A 22,339-nucleotide genomic window follows, 5' to 3' on the forward strand; every position below is an offset into this window, starting at 1 on the left:
CGTGTTTAATACAGGGACTTCCACAGCCTTTTCAACAGCGCTGCGGACCGCGGGGTGGGGGCGGGCAGTGTTTTGGAAATGACAGTCTTCATTACAAAGCTTTCTTCGTTATGAATTAGCATACATGTTTTTATTGAACATTTGAAGAACCAGCAAAAAAAAAAACTCTTGTAGAGGACATAAAGTCAGAGATAGAAAAGACAAGGAGCAGGTGCATCTAGTACAGGTAGAGCTGCTGCAAAAACCCACAGAGCCCAGCAGCCAGCGTAACAAATTTAAAAAATGACCCATAAAAAATAGGATGAGGTATATCAAAGAAGCTAAATGTGTGTGTGGCAAATACATTTGCCTCAGGAATGCTGCTTGTGGTGCCAAGGCATGAATAAATAAAAAGAGGAAATAAATACAAAAGTGTCTGGAGGCTCGACTGCCACACTCCTCCAAAATAGGGCATAGAGAAAAGAGTAGAGAAATGAAAGAAACAGCTAGGTAATGAAGTGGGGTAGAACACTTTAGCTACACACAGCTACTCTGGCTCCTTCCCTGAGGACATCCCACAAGGTCCACATTTCCTCTCTTCATATTCTCGAGCTGCACAGGCTGCAGAGAGCCAGCTGTGCCAGTGAGCACCCTGACATGCACTGTGCATTAATTACACGGGACCTATGATGTCCTTCCATGGTCATATAAGATTTTGTGAGCAATTTTAATACTCTGTTCCCATGGATATTGCTTTAACAGTATTGCAGTGTTCATTTGTCTCAGAGGCCCTCAAACGATATCACATCACACGCACATCATAGCCACTCTGCCACCTTTCATCATGACTCATATTTGGCTCATTACTATCTTGCAATTTATGACATATGGGGGAAAAGCCATCAGTATTTAGTGCTAAAAGGGCTGTAGTAGGATTAAGGATTCTTCTCAGGTCTACTGCTAATTACAGAGGACATGCTAATCATCACTGAACAGAGTGGAGCTGCGACAAATATGAAATTGAGTAATACAGGGTCAGTGGCCATCTAGAGCATACACCTGCAAGGATAATGAGCTCGGTTAGTGTGAAATATCACAGCAAAACTTCTTTCTAAAAGTGGTTTGTGGTTCATTGGGCTGATGTCAATATTTACTTACATTTTTTACTTAACTGTGCATTTAGTAACATGAGTACATCTATGTGTCTATGTTTGTGTTCCAGGTACAGCTCTCTCTGTGTACCTACCTTTCTGCTGAGTTTATTGGCACAGCGACCATCTACAACACTATTCGTCGGGTGGGGACTGTGCTTCAGCTCATGCATACGCTGAAGTACTACTACTGGGCTGTCAACCCTTCAGAAAGCAGCGGCATCACACCAAGGGGTCTTGGTGAGCCTATGAAGCATCCTAGATCATTTTGAGCAAGTTCTTTTTTTCTCTCTTTGATGTGGATTTAGGATTTGATTTGATGGGGGTTGCTGTTTATGTAAACTCTTTCTCATCCATCCGAGGGCTCATCCACAAGAAGCTCGGTGTTTTCGTAAGCAACTCATTGGTACCGAACCAATCACAGTCATTGTGTTCAGTCAAAAGCCTGCTATCAAAGCGTCTTCCTGAAATGGCAGCAGCTCCCCCTCATTTGAAATGACTCATCTCCACATGGAAGCGCTTGCTTGTCAGCTGTTAGGACCGTGGCCATCACAGGAGATGACAGTGAAGCAGACACACCATATCAATATTGTCATCCCACTCGGGTGCTTAGTGTGGGTGTTAGGTCTCTGAAACCTGGGCCAATAGCATGACTGGCATCCTCAGTCTGTGAAACAACAGCATGTCACCAAGCAGGCTGTGCTGGGAGTGAAAGTGCCCTTGAACTGTCATTTCCTTTTTGCTATCCATTATTCTTTACTGAAACTATCTGTGTCACAGTGTAAGATTTGTTTTATGTTGGATCTTAGAGCTCACTTTATACTGCACCAATGCCCAATGAAATTTACTTGCTGAAGGTTGAAGCTTGTATTCTGACAATGACAATGTCATACTTGTTGTACAATCAGAGGCTGTTTTCTTCCAAAAATCATGCTTCTCTACCCCCAGCATTTCCTGCGGCACTGATCATTTCTTACTAATTCTGTCGGGCTGTTGCAGAGCTGGCTGAATATTGCAGTGTTTTGTCTGTATATACCACATCAAGACACTTTGCCTGCGTCCATGATACTTTACCAATGGGTGTGATCCTAACTGATATAATTCTAATAGTGGTAGTGACATACAGGCTGAGTTACGCTCATGATTTCTGACTTTATTTAGTTCCAAATCACATCAGCTCACACCAGGTAGTGTCCCTTATTCCTTCCTTTGTAGATCAAAGGATGTTAACAGGATTCAAGTAATGAAAGTTCATCCTAGAGATGTGGGCCAGATTAAAGAAACCCTGAATCCTTGACCTTTACACTGAGGAGTTATTGAGGCATTTCTGATGCCATGATTTGGGTACTATTTTTGTTTTTAATAAAAAAAGAAAACAAAATTCTAATTATTAAACAGAGTTATCTGTTTTAGTCATGAAACATTTCTATCCTGATGGGAGCAGTTTATAACAGATCATGGGCCACAAGGGAGCATTTAATGAGTATGAAATTGTATAAATCACATGACTTTTGCAAGTGTTGAAGCCAAAATCCTATTAGGACATTTTTCCCTTTTAATTCTCATGTCTTGTCTTGAGTTCATGTTCTAGGACAATGAATTCTTTTCACCCTACTCCGACAAGATTTTATCATAACCTGTGTGTTGAACACTCCGTTCACCAATTTGTAATAACTTACTGTGATGCTAAAATAGCTTGTTTAGGACTTGTTTCTGTCCTAAACGTAGGAACTGTAGTTTTTTTTTTTTTGCACAAGATTGTTTCAAGAGCGAGTTTCCTGTTTAGAACTACTCTGACTTACGATTATATCTGACTGTAATTTGATTTCCTGTACCAAATGAGAGAATGACGATAAGATAAACAGGTAGGAGCCATCCAAGGATTTCAACTCGTGTGGTAAACAGTCAGCAGAGGTTAAGAATAAAAAAGCTCCAGATTTACCAGTCTATCCCAGACTTTGACTTACAATCATGGGCATTGCCTTGTGACTCAGATAATTGAATGCCTAGATGAGGCTCCTTCACAAGGTGTCTGTGTTTAAAGGGGACAGAGCTGAAGTACACAGGGAAACTAGAAAGTCTGTGAAATTCTGTTTCGGCGTTCCATCATGCATCAGCACAAAATTAAGACTGATCCAAAAAGTACACTGGAGAAATATAAACAAAAAAATGCATTTTAAGTGGCACATGCAGCAGTCGCCGCTCAACAAAACTGTGAATAAAAAGAGGTGTGACAAACACATCCACATCTGCACTTACATTTTGTAGTCCATACTTGTCAAGCACATTCCTCTGCTGAGTTGGTTGTTTTTTTCGCTAAGCTGTCGCTGAATACAGACTTTACAAAGTGCAATTATGGTGCTGATTGTCGTTGTGTGCCTGGTAGACTGTAATGGGCTGAAATAATGGTTGAGATTCAATGGAAGACCTCTCAAATGGATCACCTTTTTGCTGTACGTAATTTTCCGAGTGAGTCTGGTTTCATTGATCTGTGCATCTTTTGGCAATTCAGTTTTTCTCTGTCCTCCTAAACTGAAAAATGACCAAACAAAGATGCATACAAAAAGGGAGAGAGCCAAGCGGATAATGAAGTGTTCAATTATAGGACACAGAGAGGGCGTTTAAAACTGATTTCCTCCAGCTACTCGTTCTTTTTCTGGGAGTGCCTCCCCCTTTTTTTCCCCCTCAGGTCTTAATAGAGAGCGCTATCAAATTAAAGCCATGTATCATTCGGTTATGCGCAGAATCGGTGCAGACACTCATAGACAGTTGCTCATTGCTCAGCTTCTGTCAGTCTGTGACATGTACCCACAAGCCAGCACACAATTTGTCTCAATCTATATCATTCTCCTTTTGTCTTTGTCTCTGCCTTGACTGTTTTACTAAATAATGAGTAATGAGATGGGCAGCAAAGTTTCTTGGCCATTTACCACATTCACTTTAATGTTATCCCCATTATAAGAGAAATCACCAGTTACAGACATGCAGGGATGCTTCAGAGGAATAATACGATCAAGAGTTTTAGATGAATAGTTTGTGCGTGTGCGTGTCGTCCTTAAGGGTAAACCACCATGTATCTTTGGAGAAGGCTTTCACTTCTTTCATTGGTGTGCTGTCACATTTACAAATTTATACCATGAAAACTCAACAGAGCACATGAAGGGAAAAAAAAGGTTTTAATATCTACAAACATTTGTCTGTAGCCTGTCTGCGTTCTGTTTACAAGTCACGTTTGAACAATCTTTGGTGGAGGAAATATGTGGCGAGAAGAAGAGGGATGGCATTACATTTACCATCATGCTGTTTTCATGCACGGAGTGGATCTGACTAGGTAACTGAGGGGCACTATGCACACTCGTAGGATAGCAATCTGGAAATACGACTTATTACAATGTTTGGTTTGGTATGTTATAAAAATCTAGTTCTAAGTTGTCCCAGTGCAGCTGCAACTTTAAGGCATTTTTCAGACAGTATTTACAAAAGAATCACATTTATGCAGTAAAACATCAATATAGAGCCACAAGTTGCTTTACCCTTTAGTAAGGGCAGGACTGAATTGCGGTCTGTCCCTATGAAATGTTTTCTTATTGCAGTTTAAAGTGATTATACTCTACACGCCATAACAAAAAAGGTTAAACCTGGGTAAAAGATGCAAAAGCAACTCATGGCTAAATCTAAAGGAAAAAGTGAGTGCTACTGCAGATTATTACATCATGTCAGAATTTGTTTGTTTGGAAACATTCACTCAACAAATTAATTTACTCACTATTCTATTGAAACCCTTGTAACAATAGACGTCACACATGTTTTTGTGCATGCCATAACTTTGTTATTATCATCAGTCATAACCTGAAATTAGGCTCCTGCATTAATCACATGGACATAAATCGCTTTTCAATAAAGGCTTTCTCCTTGTGCCCTTGAGACGCAGGAAGTAAAGCAATCTGTAAATGAGAAACAAGGGCCGTTCAGAGCTGCTGAGCATAATTGGTTGCGAATAACTGAGATGCGGCAGCTGTAGTAATAATGTTCTTATCGTCCCTTCTATGTCAGACTCTGTCCCTGCCCTGGGTTTTTTGTCTCTCCCTCTATTAATCAGTGTCAGGATGCAGCAGCACTTATCATCATCCTGCAACCTCAGGGAGCCTCATCATTGATTACATTGACCGGTTGTTGAAGCAGGATGGTCAGTTGTCTACTGCGGTTGTATCTGTCATCGTGGCATGGTCACCATTTCAAATGAACATGTGTTCTGCCAAGGTGGAGGTTAGAGTTTATCAGGGCTGAGAGGAGAAGAAAGACAATGAAAAAAGTATCAAATTTTCCATTAAACACTTGGTTTTTTCGGTTTAACGCTGTTACTGTCATTTCTTACCTGTGTAAATGCAACAGATTTTGTCAGTGTACCTTATTGGCTACATAAGATGTATAAGAAATGAACTGTAGATATAAATATGTGTGTGCATGCACCAGATTTCCTGCCTTTGTGCTACAGTGAGAGTTCTGCTAATCCTAAGGGGATTGGCTTGTATTGTCATAGACGGTAATGTATGCCACATCCTGTATATTCTGATGTGTCGGTCTGAATAGCTCTGTATTGTTGTGATCTGCCTGTTGCTGGAGCCCATTAGAGTGTTTGCTCATGAAAACATGTTTTGGTTAATACTGAAGAGCTTATGATAATGAGCAGTGGCTGATTGTGTCAACATTAATTCTTGTGCCAGCCAAATCACTGCAACGGGAGCAGCTCTTTGATATGACGGTTAATCAGCGTTTTTTGTCATTCCTGGCGTTCTATTTTATTTACACCTGGTGACAGCGCTTAGCTCATCACATGTTGACTAAGTTAGAATGTGAGGCTAACTTCAGAGTGCCAAAGTGACCTTAAGTTGGCAAAGGCATTTTGCGTAGATTTAATGAGATGTTGGCAGGTGTGATGGGCAGGTGTGACAGAGGTGACCTTGGGCTGGCTGCCTGGGTACTGTGTTGTGGCCAAGGCTACGTGGGATACACAGAGTTTGGATGCTGTGTGGATGATGAATACGTTTAAGATGAATACTCCAAATGAGCCCTTCCCAGGCTTAAAGCATAAAGCCAGAGTACGTGTTCTGCTCTGATGACAAAGTGGGAGATTGGCTGTATGCCCAACACTAGGTTGTTGGTGAAACTTTTCATCCACACACTGAAGGTGAATCCAGTGAATCAATAAAGGACATCATAGACCAAAAACTGTAACAACAAAACATACCCAAAATAAATCTAAAAATAGTCACTTGCGCTTTAAAAGGCTCCCAAGCTTTTTCTCAAAAGCCCAGAGGAGCAGAAAATATGACTTTAACGAGAGAAATATTTTAAGGTTATTAAAAAACATCAAAAAGGAACGGATAAGGCACCAATAAAATATTAAAAATTGAGACAAGATTGGAAAATAAATGACAGGAATATGTTTTATTTGGTTCCTGTACCTCCTTTCTCATTTTTATCTCTCCTTTCACAGATGGTCCAAGGCCAACCCAGAAAGAAATAATTTCTCTGCGGGCATTCATGCTTCTCTTCCTCAAGCAACTCATCCTGAAGGTATATTCTACCTGTCTTTGTGCCTCATAGCTCCTCACACGGCTGCACTGAGAAAATATGGAGATCGCTCCTCTGTTATCCTATAATGTTATCCTGGCCTGCTCCTTAATAAATTCAGGAAACTAGCTGGGCATGAAAAGTTTAATGGATTCAGTAAAAAAAAAAGAAGAAGAAGACAGTTTTAATAATTATTTCATCATTGCGTGAAGATATATTTGTGAGTTTCAATTTTACAAATTGCTGTTTGTCTTTGCTTCAGCTAGTTTTTCTTTATTGCACGCAGGTAAGTTGACATGTTGCTGCTTACATCCTATGATATTATGTTTCTGCAGTTAATTATCGTGCTCGCATCCAGGGGCAGGGAAGAAGACATCAAATTTTAACACAGAGTAGAAATCAAGTTTGGAGTTATCTGTCTGTTCAATACGGTTTTGTTGCAGAAACGAGGTGCATCGATCGTAAACCCGTTCAGAGTACAACAATGAAAATTGACACTGAGGATGCCAAAACTCTTGTGTTTCACCTCAAGCAATTTCAAACGAATCGATGGAAAATCATAAAAGCTCTGAAGCCTTTTTTCAGCCTCTCTAATATTTAATTTTCTTTGCGCTCTTTCAGGACCGAGGTGTGAAGGAGGATGAGCTACAGAGCATCCTCAACTACTTGTTAACAATGCATGAGGTACCTCTGAGACTCTCGGCTCCTAGTAAATTAACTCAGTGTGTTATTGTATCACTTTGCTGCTCTAAGCTTCGAGGTCACAGTGCATTTTCATAATTGCTCATCTAGAAGCGGTTTGTTTTTATTTTAACACTTTAACTGCCAAATTAGTTTATATCTAACTGACGTTGCAATTTCTGATGTGCAAAAACTGGTCCCTGCTCTCGTACTGATTTTTTTTAATCTTGTATCAGAGCCTCAGTTGTATTCTGTGATTGCAGTTTGTTTAAATTCTGCCTTTACTGCACTTTTATTAGTCTTAATAAGGAATCTTTTTGTTTAGAAGAAAAGCTGTGCTCTCTGCTTTTCTAAAACTTTCTTTCTCCACTGGATTGACTACAGGACGAGAATCTGCATGATGTGCTGCAGCTGGTGGTGGCCCTCATGTCTGAGCATCCAGCCTCTATGATCCCTGCTTTTGACCAGAGAAATGGAATACGGTAAGCCCCTCAGGGAAAGACTCTTTGCTGTTCAGGCACAAAATGAAGAGGTGATTTCACAAAATAAACCTAAGCACCTAACGCTTGTGCTGATGCTGTGTGCCCGTGTGGTGCATGAATAATTCATATGTTCAACGAGGGAAAAAATATGCATAGGAAAGTAACAATATTACCATATTGATTTCACTGTATGTGATGATCAAACTTGCCCGATGTGATCCTATAAAATATAAATGCACACAGTGTAGCATTACAAGTGAGTTCTAAGGAAATTGCTTGTGTTTTCTATAGCAGATTTTGATGCTAATGTAAATTCATTCTGAGAGGAAGTTGTTGTCAGCTAACTGCTGCAAAGCCTTTTTATCATCAGGGCTATACTCTGTCAAGACCATGTACTGTCGTTTTCACTGCTTGTTTATATTGCAGGGTAATCTACAAGCTCATGGCCTCCAAGAGTGAAAGCATTCGCGTGCAGTCCCTCAAAGTCCTTGGGTACTTCCTTAAGCATTTGGGCCATAAGTGAGTTAACATAACTTTGTAATTCCACACGCTTATGCATTTTATAGTGACTAATCTAAAGCTTAATGAAACTCAATATGTAATGTTGTAATATCTAATATGCAATTTAAAAATTTCCTGAGACTTCTTACTTGATTTAAATTCAATCCAATCCCCTTTAGGATGAACTTTCTGTGCACCTCTGGACTGCTTACATAACTATTATTGTCACATGCTGTTGATTTAACTTCTTTGTTAAACTGGCCCATTGCTCATATCAGGGGACAAAATCCCCTCTGTGCCAAAGCCTCCATGTGTCACATTATGTAAGGAGCATATCTTTGAGCATACTCATCATCTGAGGTTGTGCATTGAATTCAGCCCACTTCCACCCCCCAGATTGAGGCTACAGTACCAACCCAAAGTTCCACTCTACCAATCTAATGTGTTTAAAGGCGAGGCGTGCTTTCATGCCATCGTGCAGTGCAGGAGCACACAGCAGTTTTTTTTTTTTTTTTGTTTGTTTTTTGCATCAGCACAATTTTCACTCTACTTACCAGATTTGCCTCCCTGTGTACTTCAAAACCAAAAACACAATAAAGTTAAAGAGGTGCTGTTTTTACACAGTGGAGGATTTCCACTATGCAAAGCAATTGCCCAAGCAAAGGTGTCCAGAATGATCTAAAAATAGCAGGAGTGCTGGGAGCATGGCAGGTGGTGGATATCTTGGCTTTTTTTTCGGTTAGAGTCCTGGAACTTTTTTAATCATGCCTCATATAAAATGGTTTTAGTTTTGTTCATGCCCATGTCCAATTCAAGATTTCATAGGCTGGTGAGATAGAAAAAGAAAAATTCTAAATTAGGTTTTGGAGAAAGAGGAAGTATCATCTGTTTCTGCTACAGGGAAGAGCCAAAAACTCTTGACTTGATGCCAGCTTTGCAAATGTGGGTGCACTTCCTTGTTGAACACCTGAATTCTTGGCAATTTGCCCGTAAACCATTAATTCACTTGAGAAGGGTAGAAGAAGCCCAAGTTACCGTCTCACAGTGTAAAATAAATAATAAAATACTGACTAGGATGTCAGCATATTATCAGTATTCTGCACATTAGAGGGAAAAGAGAGTGCCTACGGGTAGAAAGCTTATGGTTTAAAATGCAGGTTGCAGGGGAAGATATGCGGGTGGTGAGTTAACAATAGCGGTGCATCAGGTAGTGTTACTGGTGCCTGCTGAATAGAAAGAAATGGCAAGCATAAGCCTCAGGCGCAATTGAAAAGCCTAAATCCTCACGTTGCCCTTTAATAGCTTTCGCACAAGGTAATGCACAGTGGCAGTTCCCTATAAGCGCTAGTGCAGCTCATAATGAATTAAAAGGATTTTCTTGAGGTTATGAGTCTTTAATAATAATTTGATTTGTTATGTATATTCATTAGCACGGTGATGGTAGATATTGCTATTCTGTCTGGGTCGATGGGTCAACCCGATAAACAAATTAATTTGTATTTTGGGCCCAGGCAGTAGAAGAAAACTGGAAAAAAGAGCATGAGAGAAAGCAAATATAAGATATTTGCAAATTTTTCAAGTGCAAGTTTCACTCAAATCCCAGTTTTTGGTAATAACTTCAACTGCTCACACCGTAATCATAAAATTAAACATTTAAAAATCCTTGTGAATATGAAAAGGGAGGTTTATAGCTTCAGATCTTAATGTGCTTACAGCTGTACAATTTCCTTATCTTTCTAATAGCAGGGTATTTAATCTTTTTTCACTGAATAGCTCACATCCAATTCCCATATTTTAAACAGTGTGCCTTCTTTATAATATTGTCTCAACTGTTAATTTAAAGTTTATTCAGGGAAAAAATAGAGTGTCATTGTCTGGATTTACATTCATGAAAGCATTGACAACAAAGCTTGTTCTTCTGCTTTATGGTGATGGTAACTGACTGTAAAGCTCAGCATGCTATGCATCATCACTCTGCCCTTTTCTCCTAAATTTCCATATTTATACAGTTGAGAGAAATGCTGCTCTTTCCCAGAGTGTCCAATTTGCCAGCCTCTATAAAATACAGATTTTGAAATTTATTAGGAAATTTCCAACTTGTCTTTAGTCAGAGTAAAGCAGCTTTAGGTTTGCATTATGACAGCAGTCCTTATACTTTTTGCCCATGCAGTTTGTCACTGTTGAACCAATTCACCTGTGGTATGCCTCTGTTGCATCTTGGAGCCTTTCCTAGTGACAGGATAACTTCGTTATCTTACACACCTCCAACAAAATTCCCCCAATTTATGACAGCAGGCAGTTCCTGACACTTGTCTCCAGAGCCTGGCTCCCTGTGGGTGAGAACTGGGAAGCAAGCTGACGGCACTCACTGATCCTTTCAGTGGCTTAGGGAGCTCTAAACAAGCCACTTTCCCATTATGCCGGTGTGTGTGTGTTTGTGTTTGTGTGTGTGTGTGTGTGTGATTGTGTTTATCTACAGGAGGAAGGTGGAGATCATGCACACACACAGCCTGTTTACTCTCCTGGGAGAGAGGCTCATGCTACACACAAACACTGTGACTGTGACGACCTACAACACTCTTTACGAGGTAACAAAACATTTTCCACTCCAATGTGCTAGCATTACTCCAACATTGGTCTTTATGTACAGTATGTGTGACTGACGTCTTTTCATCGCCCTCTGCTCCAGATTCTGACGGAGCAGGTGTGCACGCAGGTAGTTCACAAACCCCATCCTGAGCCTGACTCCACTGTCAAGATTCAGAACCCAAGTGAGCCTGTTCTCTGTCACAGTCTTTTGCTTTCCAATGTACATGATTATCTAGCAGCATAGATAATACCTGCACCTTTTTGTGTTTGGATGGATGTGATATCAGTGATTCTCAAGGTAGTGGCAACTTTATTGAAGAGCTCTGCCCCCAGCACAGAGCTGATGGAGGTTCGCCGCCTCTTCCTTTCGGATATGATCAAACTGTTCAGCAACAGCCGAGAGAACAGACGGTGAGCAGAATCTAGCCACCTTCGCCCTCCCACGCCATTAATTATCCTGCTGGTTAATGTATCAGCCTATTAAACATTACCATCTTTAATTAATGCTAAATTATCTTTGGACGTGCATGTGTTCTCCAGCAGATGTTTCTATGACAGTTTTTGGCACTTGCTCATTTCTTCTTTCTCGCTTTTTCACTCAAATTTGTCCTTCTCATATCCGTATGCACACTATCTTAGTGCACATAGCAATTAGATTCCCGACCCTAGGAAACCTCTGGCCTAAATCAAGAACACTAATTAGCCTAAATTAAAAGGTCAAAATGCTGTGGCGTGTCAATCTGTTGATGTAAAATAAAGAAAAAAGTTCATGTTTTTTGTACTCTGCTCATTTTTTAATATTGGCAATAAAATAATAAAATCATTATAGAAATGGTCAAATAAACATGATGTGCTCTTTTGGTAGAAACAAGGATGTAGGAAAGAAGCAGAATATTAATTGGTTTAAATTATTTTATATCACCAGTCCTAATTAGAAATGTAAAACTAAAGGTAAGAGGATTAAATACTTGCCCTACGCAGATTGTATTAGCTGACTGATGTGCCTTTTGCAGGTGTTTGCTTCAGTGTTCCGTTTGGCAGGACTGGATGTTTTCTCTTGGCTACATTAACCCTAAAAGTACTGAAGAGCAGAAAATCACGGAGATGGTGTACAACATCTTTCGCATTCTGCTCTACCATGCAATCAAGTACGAGTGGGGAGGATGGCGCGTGTGGGTGGACACACTCTCCATAGCCCACTCAAAGGTGAGTGCTGTGTTGTACAGCAAAGAAGAAACACTGCAATTCATTCAGTCTTGTCTCCGCTGTCAGTTCACAGCTGGCTGTATCATAAATGTGTAGCTGATATTGTTTGTAAAACTGACCTTTTTATAGGTGACATATGAAGCACATAAAGAGTACTTGGCTAAGATGTATGAAGAGTACCAACGTCAGGAAGAGGAGAATATTAAGAAGGGGAAGAAGGGTTTGGTCAGCACCATCTCTGGTCTGTCTGCTCAAGCCTCTGGCATCAAGGGTGTGATTGAGATCAGAGAAATAGATGATAACTCCCAGACACCTGAGAGTGAGACAGAGTATGAGAGTTCAGACTCGCGCAATCTTCTGGCTGAAAGTAAAGGGTCTGAAGAGGGTTTCAAAGGAACAGAGGGTTTGGTAGATGGAGTCCGGGTCGAAGTTCATGATCTCCTGGTGGACATCAAGGCTGAAAAGGTGGAGGCTACGGAGGTTAAGCTGGATGATCTGGACCTATCCTCTGAACCTTTGGGAGTATCTGAAAATGGAGCATTGGTGGAGGTGGATTCCCTGTTGGATAATGTTTATTGTGCTGCTGTGGACAAGCTAAACACCAATGTTAACAGTGTGCTGTTGGCAAAAGGCAGCATGGATGACCAAAATGCAGCCCCTCTCATTACCCTAGATGAGGACAGCATCCCTCACAGCAACAGCTTCCTGTTTGGAAAGGTGGCAGGCAGCATTGAGGACAAGCTACTGCATGAACTCAATCCAAATGAGCCTTTGGTGCTACCCAGCCCAGAGCCACCAGTCCACAACAGTGCCAATACTGAACTGAGCCTTTTAGTCCACATGACACGCAGCTCTTTACCCAGTATCCTGGAGAAGGATGAATTTGAACTACAAACAGCCCTGGAGGGTATCAGCTCTGTTCCCGGTGCTGAAACTGACACCTCTTCTAAAGACCTAGAGGTCACCGAGGGGACAGCGGCAGCTGAATCTGAAGGGGACCTCGTGTCTAATAAGACCAGCAGCGGTGTAGATGCAACAACCAACACTTCTGACACAGAAAAATCAGATGATGGCAAAGACAAGGACACGAAGAAGATTCAGACTACAGCCACCACCCAGGTTAGTGTGAAATTAAATCATGTAGTTCCCTCAAGCAAAATAAGTTTTCTCCAATATTTCGAGATTTAAAAAAAAAAAGTTTAAATAGAGGAAATGCTAAAAGTTCACTGACATGACCACCAATTTGAAAGCTTTTATCCAGGAGGGAATTATAACTGATAAATGAAATAATCTTGAATTTTAAAAAAGGTAGTGACAGAGTTGGAAAAAGAGAGGAAAGTAAGGAGTGAGGCTGAGGTCACTGTAGGGAAGTGTTAGCCCTTTTGAACAGCTCTATATTAACAGGCCCACAGAGATCATTCTTTTCCCCAACTGCATTTCTAATGGATACAGGAAGGCCTGGTGCACACAGGCGTCATCCCTCTGAGACTCAGGAAACTGGGCTGGTGGAATAGTTGGCTGAGCCAACATGAGGGTAGAAATAGACAAAGCATTATTCTGCAGCAATCGCCTGGGATTTATTCATTGCTCCCCTTATGAGCTGTGCTCCTTCTCAGAGGTCAGGATCTTTTGCTTGGATTGGGTCACTGTGATGGAGGGCTTGTGGGGAGCAGAGTTTATTTTTAAATCTTTTTTTGCTGTTGCGTAATTGCTCATGTTGAATTTATCACCATTGCTTTTTAAACAGGGCTTTTGCAGCACCTTGCTGACTCATTCATCTTAAAGCGGTTTCGTGGTTCCACTGGGCTTGTTGTTGTTTTTGGGGGAGTTTTCTGTACCCGCAGGTGTTAAGAGGTTATTTGAGGACTCGGTATAACCTGGCAATTTATCATTTGCAACTAATAGTATGACAGTAGGGTTATATCTGATTTTGGGCGAGCTATTGATCAGGTAAGTACACTTAGATAATGTGTTTCAGTATCTCATGAATCTCACTGACTGTATATGTAATTCCAGATTAATTTGTTTAAGTAATTAACTGGTCTTCAATCAGAGTCTGCATGGCCGCCTGATCACCCAAATGGAAAGGGACATACATGTGGATCTTGGCTTCAGGGGGACGCCCATGACAGAGGAACAACGACGTCAGTTCAGCCCTGGCCCACGCACTACAATGTTCCGCATCCCAGAGTTCAAATGGTCAGCCATGCACCAGAGACTGCTCACTGACCTGCTGTTTGCACTGGAGAGTGACGTCCATGTCTGGAGGAGGTGTGTGAAATGATTTATGTGCGCTTGAGAGCCAGTGAGAGGGAGGGTGAGCATGGTGCACCTAGTGATACTTACCCTTACTACCCCTGTACCAGAACTAACACAAAGTTTGATTACTATTTTAGAGATATTAGATTCTTATTCATCTGATATTTTTGTTTCTTTGCTTACAGTGCAGTAAATTGTCCTGTGTTTCATAGAAGCGAGTAACACATGCTCGCGTTTTTTTCCCCTACCTCTCTTTGCAGTCACTCCACTAAATCGGTCATGGACTTTGTTAATAGTAATGAGAACATCATTTTTGTCCACAACACCATCCATCTCATCTCGCAAATGGTTGACAACATCATTATCGCCTGTGGAGGGATTTTGCCCCTTCTCTCAGCAGCCACGTCTCCTTCAGTAAGTAAACTGACTTTAGTGAAGGGGAATAATGACATCTAGTGGTAGTTTATTAAAACTGCTCCGTCTATGCTCTAACGATACAGTTTGTACCTGTGGGGGCTAAAAAAAAATACTTGTTTGTGTTTATTGATTGGGGCTTTGTTTGTTCAGCTTCATCCTGCTATAATTAATGCTTGAGACATTATTTTGGCACAGTTTCTTATGCTTGTAATTAATTTCCCTGTGTGCCTTTCTTGTTTACTTTGATCTTTCTAGTACAATTATAAGATTTAATTTGCAGTCTTGAATTGAAATTGATTTTGATTTTATTTTTTTCCCCTCTCTTTCTTTTTTTCCATTTGTGCCTGTGTAGAGTACCAAGGTTAGTACTTCTATCGCTATTTTATTTGCTCTCTGTGAATTTTGCACTACAGTTATAAAAGAATCTGTTGATTCATACTAAATAGATCTGAATACATATGTACTGCCCACATGTTGTGTGTGTGTGTGTGTGTGTGTGTGTGTGTGTGTGTGTGTGTGTGTGTGTGTGTGTGTGTGTGTGTGTGTGTGTGTGTGTGTGTGTGTGTGATTTACTTAAACTCAGATCCAATACTCCTCCAGTTTTTGCTTGTAATTCTAGCTCTACTTTCTTAGACACCCTATTTAGACCACTTATGAAATATGGTGTTTCCTACTTTCTGGCCTAAATTTCTCTGTGGAAAATTCAGCCACATTCTATACTGTATTAATAGATGTGACATGCCTACCTTTTCACATTTTTTGCACGTTTCCTTTAAATAATTACATTTTAACCACAGCTGGCAGTGAGAATGTGCATATATCAAGTCTCCCTTGTTGCTTCTTCAAGACTGATTTAGAGAACATCGAGGCAACACAGGGCATGTCCTCAGAGACCGCCATCACTTTCCTGTCCCGTCTCATGGTCATGGTGGATGTCTTGGTGTTCTCAAGCTCCCTCAACTTCAGTGAGATCGAGGCTGAAAAGAACATGTCCTCAGGTGGCCTGATGCGTCAGTGCCTCAGACTTGGTAAGATGGTGATCACATGTTTGTGGCCAGAGATGTGAATGAGTAAAAGTCAATGCAGTGAGGTAGCAATTAAATTAACATATCTTTATGTAGTGATTGTATACTGAAAGGTGAATGAGGTGGAAAATACCATGACGGTAGTCTCTTCACATATTCTGATAAATCCTCTAATCCATGACAATCATAAAAAGGTCATTAATTTAGGAATGGTTTGCTAATTGTATACTAGATTGGAGAATGTTCAGGCTTTTGCTGCAGTTTCTATCGGTGAAAAATGAGTCAATTTTTTGGGATTCAGAGCCAGCAGAGAGATTCATTTGCAGTTTGATCAGGTTCTCTTTGCAAATGCTAGCCTTTGTGTCTGTCATTAGTGTCTCATAGGACCCTGTGAGGTGCTCTCTGCCCATGTGCCTGTTTGCATGTGACATTTCATATAATAGAGATCAGATGAATTATATTTAAATAAAAAGGCAATAACAGCCTAAATTCAGAGTTACTAAAATGTGGACAGCTGTAAGATTCATAGCTCAGATGTTTTGGATGAAGTATTTGAAACACAAAGTCAGTCAAAATGTGTCTGTACCTGTTTGTTCCTGTGGGTTTGTGTGTTGGCGAGCCTGTGTTTGCTTGATTGCTGACTCATAAGTTGTGCTCTGGGGGATAGAAAATAGCCTTCAGACTACACAGTGTCCTTGGTGCAAACATACAATTTGTCATCACAGGCTTCAGTGTGAAATCGGTCTGCCTGCTGATTTTACTCCTGCTATCTTTCCTGACAGCCTGGAACAAATAGTCATCAGAGATAACTGATTCGTTTCAAAGAGTTTGTGCCTTTTATTAACATTTAATTTCCACTTAACTCTGAAATTAGCCTATTTATCTACTGTGTGTGTGTGTGTGTGTGTGTGTGTGTGTGTGTGTGTGTGTGTGTGTGTGTGTGTGTGTGTGTGTGTGTGTTGGTTTGTGCGCAGTGTGTTGTGTGGCCGTTAGAAATTGTCTGGAGTGCAGGCAGAGACACAGGGAAAGGGGAAATACGTCTTCCATTCTCAACAACAAGACTCAGGAAATCCTGCATAACGCTACCAGCAAGGTAGGATGTGATGCCACATATGACCTGTCTCAAGTGTCCAAAATATTGCAGCAGCTAGTCTCCTGACTTAGCTGCTAGGAATTAAAGTTCCCTGTTCTGTTTGATGCTCCTTGTTTACAAATCCAAATGAATTATATAAAAGCTAAATTGCCATTAAAGTTGAATAAATGTTTTTTGTAGGGAGGGTAAGCAAGAGTTTGATGCTGTACTGCTGATCTTTGATTCACTAAAATAAAATACAGATCAAAATGTCTTTGTTCATTATTGATAAAAAAAAATTGCAGCCCGTGGGGTGTGAACTGTTTTCCAGCTTTTGAAGTGATTCATGGCAAAAAAGCATGAGAACCACCAGTGAGAGAAAACTTTGACCAGTGCTCATAATGTGACATGCGTAGAGGGACAAACAGTTCTTTGTATCATCTGAACATCCAGTGATGCTAAATCTGACTTTGAACCCACCATATCAGCAGATTTTTTTAAGCTCTATGATCGTTATCTTTTTTCTAATCCCTAAAATAATCTGAAAGGAAAAAACACACATAAAGGTGAGCTTTGATGAAACGGAGTAGCATGTCACGTCCTGTCGTCTCTCTGCTATAGACAGCCATAGAGACTCTCCCTAGTAACCTGTCTCCCATCAAGGACCCCGATCGCCTTCTGCAGGATGTGGATATCAATCGACTCCGTGCTGTGGTGTTTCGTGACGTGGTGAGTCCAGACATGTGTTTGTCACAAAGGTGAGGTAGTGAGTGTGAAAAGAGGATTTCACCCTGCAGGTTAGCAGGGATGGAATCCACAATATACAATCAACATGCATACAAAGCAAATGTAGAAATATGTTGAGAATATTTACCTTACTCGCTGTGACTTTCATGCTTTGTATGTAAGATACTGTGAGAAGTGTTTAAAACAGCAGCAGTGGATTGTGTCAAAATGCATATTCTGAATACAAAGTGGCATTTTTGTGATACTTCTTTACAGGATGACAGTAAGCAAGCCCAGTTCCTGGCTTTAGCTGTGGTATACTTCATCTCTGTCCTCATGGTTTCCAAATACCGTGACATCCTTGAGCCCCAACGTGAGACCGTCAGAATAAGCAGCCAGTCAGGCCGCAGCATGCGTCAGGAGATCAACTCACCAACCAGCACAGGTGTGGACAGCTATGCCAGGCCTTTCCCTGATTAAACTTGTTTTTCTGCTCAGCTAATCTCAGTTTGAAGTGACTGTCTGATATACACAAATGTTAAGTGTCCTTGGTCCTTCTAGTGCCAGTCTATGAGCGCTCCTCCAATAAAATAACAGGGATATCCTGCTGCACTCCACTAACTCACCTATGATTTATTCATGAGCTCTGCTAATTGCACCGCAGCAAATTAAATGTGGAAGCAAGAACACTGGTGCTGGAGATGGTGGTTATGAACTTGAATAGGTATCAACGTTCTGTTTGAAATGAAAGGAAGTACATGCCTCAAGTCATAAATCATACATTAAGTCACATGAAAGGAGATCAGTGGCTGGCTACAAAGGCTGAGCACAATGTCTGCTGCAGTGCCAACTTACTATTATGAAATGCACGAGTGAGCACACTTCATCAACTTTAATTCACACAAAAGGTGAAGAGAATAAAAGAAACGGGAAGATGAGAGAGGCCAAAGGAAACATGTAAGTTTAACACACAGAATAAAGAAAGTGAAGATGAGCAGCAAGAAGTTAAAAGATGAGAAAACGGCCGCATGCTGGCCAACTACTGTGGGTTTTTTGGGGCACTGGAGCCAGGCTTGCTATTTTCAGCCCCATCTGTCAGTCCCCATTAGGCAAGCAATCCACCAGAGGAGAATGGGATCATAGAGGTTGCTGGGAGGAGAGGGGCACACTGCCGCCTTCATAAATTTCACCAGAAAATGGGGGAATTTTCCAGACGGCATGTGGCAGACGATTGTCTGATGGACCAGGAAGCCAGTAGACTTGCTAGCTAAATCAAGCCCTGTTGACCTCGTTAGGGGGCATGTGATGAATATTAATAAGGCCACCCTTGCATCTAGGTTGCCACTGGGTCAGGATGAGCCAGTGAGAGTGAGAGAGGCACCTCTGCATTTTCAGGAAAAATGAAAAAAGACTTGATCCATACATAGACCCTAATTTTAATGACTAAGTTCCCCATGTATGTAGAGATGCACAGTGCAGTGTTTGTTTGTTTTTTAAATTCGCAGAATACTAGCTCAAACTATTAAATAGACATGACTTTAGGCTGAAGAAAGCTGAAGAAAAGGATTCATGCTTATTACCATGGAGGGGGAAAAACATTATCTCACCAGAGAATCAGAACTTGTGGGTAAGAAACTGTCCTGGCATGTGGCTCGTTCTACACATGCTAAATTTACTATTTGGGGACGATTGCAAACCAAACCACGGAATTTATTTGTCCTCACAAATACTGGTATCATATTTACTTAACTTCTTAAAAACCATTAAAAAATACCAATTTCTTCTATGCCAAGAAATTCTATTTGAATTTTATTTTGACACTTGTCAGACTACTGACTGTGTTTTTAAAATGCGTGATATATGGTGCCCTATTTAGTGTAGAGATTGACACAGTTTGAATAATTAACTTGTTTATCCAGTAAACATTACATACCACACATTAGACCGTACTTATTTCTGACTCAGTCAGTCATAAATGAAAAATAATTATGACTAGACTTATCATTTATAATGAATGTACTATATTTATGTTGGTAACGCTAGTCTCAGCCTTTTTAACTTTCAGTTTTCTGTGTATATTTTACAGAAACAGCTCCAACTTTTGAATGCAGTAAAGACCATCTTGTACCATCAGAAGATTTCCACACGGAAAGCTTTCTTCCCCACACAGACTCTGGGATCGGGGAGGAGCAGGTAGCCAGCGTCCTTAATGGGTCTGACGTGGACCACAGCGTTGGAGGGACAAGTGTCGTGAATGACCTCATATCTACACTCTCTTCAGAGGTGAACAAGTCCCAGGAGAGCTTGTCTGAATCCTCTAGTGTGGAGGTGCTGAAACCGACCTCCTCTGTCACCAGCATCAGTCAGCCCAGCAAGGGCATCAATGTTAAAGAGATTTTGAAGAGTCTGGTAGCAGCTCCAATGGAGGGCATGGAGGCTGGGGTGGAACCTTTATCTTATCCAGACCCTGCTGCCAAGGCCCAGGCCATGCTGCCCATGCAGTTTCACTCCTTTGACAGGTGAGGAAGTGAATCATTTCTATGATGGTGCTTCAGTTTTTCTCTGCCAGCTAAACAGCGCCAAGATATTATTGCAAATAATCCCTCCTTTTTCTTTTCAACATGAAAATCAGTGAACACTCTTTATTGAGTTTCAGATTTGTCAAGGTGAACATTTGTTTTGCATTTTTTAAATGAAAGTCACAGTATCATTGGTTTGTCATTACATCACTGGATGAAGCATGACATTTGAACTTTATGTCGACTGTGATGGATTACAAAAGGGTCTGATTTTCATGTTTTTAAGAAATAATAGGAAAGAAAAGATCTTTCCTAAAAAAATCTTTGAGTTGAATCATCAGCGGATTTCTGCCGATATGTTTGGGTGTGTGCAGCATCTTGAGTGGCTGCAGAACAGTGATGTAAATCCTCAGGGTTTACCTTAGTCATCCAGTTTAGCGCTAATGGTTTCTAAGTAGCTTGCAGCACTTTTTTTCATTTCAGGCCACTTGTATTGTATTCTTTGAACAAAGCAAAGGATTCCCATGTTTAAAAAGAGTATCTGAGGCATGGTGGGTCTGCTGCAGTTTATTTAAATTCCTGGATTAGATAAAACCACACAGTAATCTTTTTGGATTTGTGTGTTTACAAACCTGCTTCTACAGGGATTTCAAGCATCAGTTCCTCCGAACTCTGTTTCCTGTGGCTGATAAAGTTTTGAAATAATCATTTTTCACAAAGTAATTTAAGTTTGTTTGGCACAAACCAAAACTAACCCTTTCCTCTGGAAACCACTTAGTTGGTCAGAGTTTTTCGCGTTCAGACCTCAGAGAGAAAGCAGAGGACCCACCGGGTCAGGAGCAACAATGGGGGCCTCCCTTCGCCTTAATGCATGCTGTTGCTGAGCTGGGTTGAGGTGAGCTTGATGAATAGGGGAAAAGATGAAGGGGTATGTGGAAACTGGACAGCTTAGAGGGTGGGGGTCTCCTGGGCGTTGATGACAGATTGAACAGAAGTGGCCACGCACCACACCGCAGCCAGCCATCGTCCTCACCGCTCACATCCTTAATGGAAAGTGGCAGCCTGAAATGAGTCGCCGCGGCAAAGTGTATTATTTTTGAAATGCTTTTACACAAAGGCTCCTGACCACATTTACAACTTTGTCTCATGCTTTTCATGTCACTCCCTCTCCAGCCTCTATTTGCTGTGTCTAATTGTTTGCCACCTGCCAGCGAAATGAACTGCCAGCCGTGGACGGACCTTTCATTTGTCTGTCAGGATGAAAATAGATTGGGAGAGACAACATCAAAAAGAAGGAGGGGAAAAATGGCTGAAAGTGGAGTGCACAGGGGCAGCTGTCACAGCGGCCCCTCTGCTAGACACTTTCACAGAGGAGGGGTTTAAAGTCCTCGAAAGCTGTATTTAAATGGATGAAAATAAAATCAAATATTTACTTTTATCATCTGCTAAAAGTCTCCAGATTTCAGATATTATTGGTCCCCTCTCTACATATTTGATTGTTCATGTGAAGAAGAGCAGCGATAACTGTTTTTAAATTAAATTTGCATGTGTAATTTTACCACAGCACATTTGCGCTGCTTTATTCCTTGTATTTCTGAATAAAGTGCTATTAGATTAGATTCCTACTCTAGATCTACAAAGGAGACATTTCTGTGGTCATACTTTACATTGCAGTCATCCCTCACAGCCGCAGACCTCATTAATATTCATTTCAAGATTAATCCTTCCTTTATTCTCCGCAACTCAATTAAGACAATCCTATTAATAAAATATGCACTAGATAATCTATACATGATTCATGAGCACCCGGCTAATGAATTATTCATCGAAAGAGTTTCATGTTTTCTCAACATACTGTAGATCTAATGTAATGCCCAGGCCATGCCAAAGCATGGGCAGGCCCCTGCAGGAACGTGAGGAAGGGGTGAATGTGGCAAACAAGAGGACATTCACAAAAATCCCCTGCAATCAAAACATGAAATCTGTCAATGATATTTCACTGAGAACTATGAAGATCTGCTCAATAAATGATACTTGTCATCAGTGTTCTCCAGAGCACAGCTGTATCCCAGGAGATATTAATATTTCAGGAGGCTTTCAAGCTTTCCTGGCGCTCTCTTGTTCTCTGTTATTCTGTGTGTAAGTTTCAACTGCTTTT

The 22,339-nt window shown here is 40.9% G+C and overlaps 2 protein-coding genes and 1 long non-coding RNA gene across 3 annotated transcripts in view; all 3 read left to right on the forward strand.

Annotated features, from left to right (window-relative positions):
• The first annotated feature begins 1,260 nt into the window (after positions 1 to 1,260).
• Positions 1,261 to 7,378, forward strand: LOC146654459 (uncharacterized). The gene is made up of 3 exons (XR_014907329.1): positions 1,261 to 1,370; positions 6,628 to 6,707; positions 7,326 to 7,378. It is a non-coding gene; the product is annotated as an uncharacterized LOC146654459 (long non-coding RNA).
• A 3,850-nt stretch (positions 7,379 to 11,228) lies between these two features.
• LOC146654460 (neurobeachin-like) lies at positions 11,229 to 14,878 on the forward strand. Its single transcript, XM_085429332.1, has 5 exons — positions 11,229 to 11,368; positions 11,971 to 12,163; positions 12,293 to 13,282; positions 14,217 to 14,434; positions 14,683 to 14,878. Exons 1-5 carry the CDS (start codon positions 11,229 to 11,231, stop codon positions 14,876 to 14,878), a joined length of 1,737 nt encoding a protein of 578 aa, XP_085285458.1.
• An 836-nt stretch (positions 14,879 to 15,714) lies between these two features.
• Positions 15,715 to 22,339, forward strand: part of nbeab (neurobeachin b) — a 118,867-nt gene continuing 112,242 nt past the window's right edge. The window contains exons 1-5 of the mRNA XM_085380895.1: positions 15,715 to 15,867; positions 16,839 to 16,957; positions 17,558 to 17,665; positions 17,939 to 18,107; positions 19,749 to 20,181. Of these exons, the coding sequence (XP_085237021.1) occupies positions 15,720 to 15,867; positions 16,839 to 16,957; positions 17,558 to 17,665; positions 17,939 to 18,107; positions 19,749 to 20,181 (977 nt within the window). The 5' untranslated portion in view covers positions 15,715 to 15,719. The remainder of the gene's footprint in view (positions 15,868 to 16,838; positions 16,958 to 17,557; positions 17,666 to 17,938; positions 18,108 to 19,748; positions 20,182 to 22,339) is intronic.

The sequence above is a fragment of the Rhamphochromis longiceps genome, linkage group LG14 (assembly GCF_057381845.1).
Source record: "Rhamphochromis longiceps isolate RC_006_pf linkage group LG14, R_longiceps_female_GT1.1, whole genome shotgun sequence".
Lineage (NCBI taxonomy): Eukaryota > Metazoa > Chordata > Actinopteri > Cichliformes > Cichlidae > Rhamphochromis > Rhamphochromis longiceps.